The sequence below is a fragment of the Argopecten irradians genome, chromosome 13 (assembly GCF_041381155.1).
Source record: "Argopecten irradians isolate NY chromosome 13, Ai_NY, whole genome shotgun sequence".
Taxonomy (NCBI): Eukaryota; Metazoa; Mollusca; class Bivalvia; order Pectinida; family Pectinidae; genus Argopecten; species Argopecten irradians.
In genome coordinates, this window is record NC_091146.1 from 17,743,815 (window position 1) to 17,747,105 (window position 3,291).

Consider the following 3,291-nt stretch of genomic DNA (forward strand, 5'->3'; position numbering starts at 1 on the left):
ACTTCTAATTTTCATGAAATTGAATATCGTTTAGAGAATCAGATTTCTGTGACAATCATATATTGTACTAATAATTTTACAACATAGCAAAGAAATGAAATAGCGTTGCGAAGCATCCCTCTGAATTCTACTGTTACGATGAAATGAGAATGGGTTATTAGGATGCGAGCGTGATGTACTAAAACCCATGATGGCCTGGTTGAGAGGCACCATTCTATCCCACAACCCTATAGGAACATATTATTCATTTGTAATTACATATCATGGTTCATTTTAAGAAGATTTAACGTTATTGGCGCAAAAACCACAATTGTGAGAAATGTGAACACAATTTATACAAAATTAAAATTAAAGATATATCTATCAAATTTTAGATAAAATTTCAAACCATGTAGAAAACTAACAAAATGGCAGGCAAAGGGACTGTTCATAATTGCTACCAACCCGGATGATAGCAAAACAAGTATATTTGCTAAAACAAGTTACGAAATGTAAATATCAATCAGTTTAATATATCTTCTGCAGTTTATAATTATATAGTAACGAAAAGACGCACATGTCCAGATATTAAAAGGTACATTTTATATACGTTTAAATTTATTTGATGTACTAACAAATTGAAAACTATTGTATAACTCTGTATTAAATATTTAACTCTATTTTATATATATCTTGAAAATATCAATGCAAAATCATGGTTTATTTTGTTTCCATACTTAACAATCTCAGCTTAAACATCTAATTTATATTCACAGTTTGGATTATACACTAATGATGTTAATATATGTTCACAGATTTATTACTGTATTTAAGTACGTTCTATTTGATTCCTCATTATAATGTTGGATGAGATACTCCAGACTATACTTCGTCACTAAAACACCATTCTCAGACACGAAGACCTTCATTCCTGGGTACAAACTGTCAGCAACTCCATCAAATGTGTATTTTAATTGTGTACTTTCATTTTCCATTGGTAATACACTACTGGCAGTCTGATGAAGGTCGGAATTGTCAACAACGGCGGTCTGGTGACCATTCTTATCATCAACAATAACACGTCTTACCAATGGATTATCATATGTCTCTTTTGCAGTATCATTTAGGTGAGATATTTCTGATTCGTCGTTGGTATTGATACTCATAATGGTACGACGCCTCAGTTTGTAATGTACCATTTCCTGTCGTCCATTTAGTGATGATGAATGGTTTGTTAAAAGATCATATTTGTAAGGCGTCTTTCTATTGTGTTCCTTGAGATGTAAATCGACATTTTGTTCAACAAGTGATTCATTATTATGAATATCTAGTTTATCAATTTTACCCTGTATATGATTCCTGAAGTGTGTCTTTAGGTTAGCTTGATGGCTAAATCTATTTTCACTTATGTCACAATTGTAAGGTGTCCCTCTTGTATGTACGGTGAGGTGTATCTTCAGGCTACATCTTTGACTAAACGCTTTACCACATACATCACATTTGTATGGCCTCTCTCCTGTATGTGTCCTGAGGTGTCTCTTTAGGACACTTGACGCTTTAAATCCCTTACTACAGACGTCACATTTGTAGGGCCTCTCTCCTGTATGTGTCCTGAGGTGTGTCTGTAGGTTCCATGTCTGAATGAATCCCTTACCAGATACATCACATTTGTAAGGTTTCTCTTCTGTATGTGTCCTGATGTTTGTCTGTAGGTTACCTGTCTGATCGAACCCCTCACCAAATACATCGTATTTGTATGACCTCTCTCCTGTATGTGTCCTGAGGTGTCTCTTTAGTTCAGTTGACGCATTAAATCTCTTACTACAGACGTCACATTTGTAGGGCCTCTCTCCTGTATGTGTCCTAAGGTGTGTCCTTAGGTGTTGTCTCTGATTAAACCCCTTACCACAGACATCACATTTGTAAGGTTTCTCTCCTGTATGTGTCCTGAGGTGTGTCTGTAGGTCACCTGACTGACTAAACCCCTTACCACATACATTACATTTGTAAGGTTTTTCTCCTGTATGTGTCCTTAGGTGTCTCTGTAGGCTACCCGACATACTAAACCCCTTACCACAGACATCACATTTGTAAGGTTTCACTCCTGAATGTGTCCTTAGGTGTCTTTGTAGGTTTTGTGCCACACTAAACCCCCTACCACAAACATCACATCTGTAAGGTGTCTCTCCTGTATGTATTCTGAGGTAAGCCAGTTGCTGTAAGCCACTTGACCCACGTAACCCCTTACCACATACATCACATTTGTAAGGTTTCTCTCCTGTATGTATTCTGAGGTGTGTCTTTAGGTTACATGTCTGAGTGAACCCCTTACCACATACATCACATTTGTAAGGTTTCTCTCCTGTATGTATCCTGAGGTGTAACTGTAGGCTACATGTCTGAGTGAACCCCTTACCACATACATCACATTTGTAAGGTTTCTCTCCTGTATGTGTCCTAAAGTGTATCGCAAGTGAGCTTCTGTTTCTACACTTCTTACCACATATATGGCATTGGTTAGGTGTCACTCCTTGTTGTGGTATAAGGTGTACTTGTAGGTTATGTTGTTCACTAAACTTACTAAACCCCTCACCAAAGGCATCACATATTTGAGATTTTCCTCCATTTTGTGTCCCAGCAATTGTCTCTTTATGTTCATTATACCCTCTATCATGTGGATACCACTTATAAGCCTGATGTGCTAAATCTGCTCCTGTGGGTTTGGTTAAGTGTCGTCCATCACTAGATCCTTTAACACACAAATCAAACCCGTGATGTCTATCTCCGGTATACGTTTTTGTATATTCACTTGGAAAGTTTAAGTCACCTATCTCGATACTATTGCCGATGATATAATTCTTCATGTTATTTTTTTTCTATTATTTTTCTTCGTAGTAAAATTACTCACTGGCGATGCCTGTAGAATATAAAAAAAAGGTTCATATAGTGTGTCATTATATATTTGTATCAAACATGATTAAAGATATGCGTTGTATAAAAAACAAATAAATTGAGAAGAAAAAATGAAAAGCAACGATGATTCTGATAAAGAATATGCTGCATATGTGTTTTATATTCAATTAAGATATTGTGATTATCTATAACAAAACCGTTTGGTCATAATTTACAATCTGTTGCACCTCGATCTTAATTATTAATGAGAAATTAATGGTAATAAGTGCTCATATAACAATCATATTTTATGTCATTAATCCTACAGACTAAATGACTATGAATTATGAAATATGATGATAAACTAGAGGAAAGAACCGGAATATAATATGTTCAACACGCCATTTTCTTACTGCCGTT

General features: G+C 35.5%; 1 protein-coding gene across 1 annotated transcript; it reads right to left on the minus strand.

Annotated features, from left to right (window-relative positions):
- Nucleotides 1-308: 308 nt before the first annotated feature.
- On the minus strand, nucleotides 309-2,885 carry LOC138305554 (zinc finger protein 431-like). Its single transcript, XM_069245845.1, has one exon. It carries the CDS (start codon nucleotides 2,841-2,843, stop codon nucleotides 789-791), a length of 2,055 nt encoding a protein of 684 aa, XP_069101946.1. The 5' UTR covers nucleotides 2,844-2,885; the 3' UTR covers nucleotides 309-788.
- Nucleotides 2,886-3,291: the final 406 nt, after the last annotated feature.

What these genes read in the sequence shown, in the direction of transcription:
- LOC138305554 (XM_069245845.1), bottom strand. Translation starts at nt 2,843, where the DNA reads ATGAAGAATTATATCATCGGCAATAGTATCGAGATAGGTGACTTAAAC.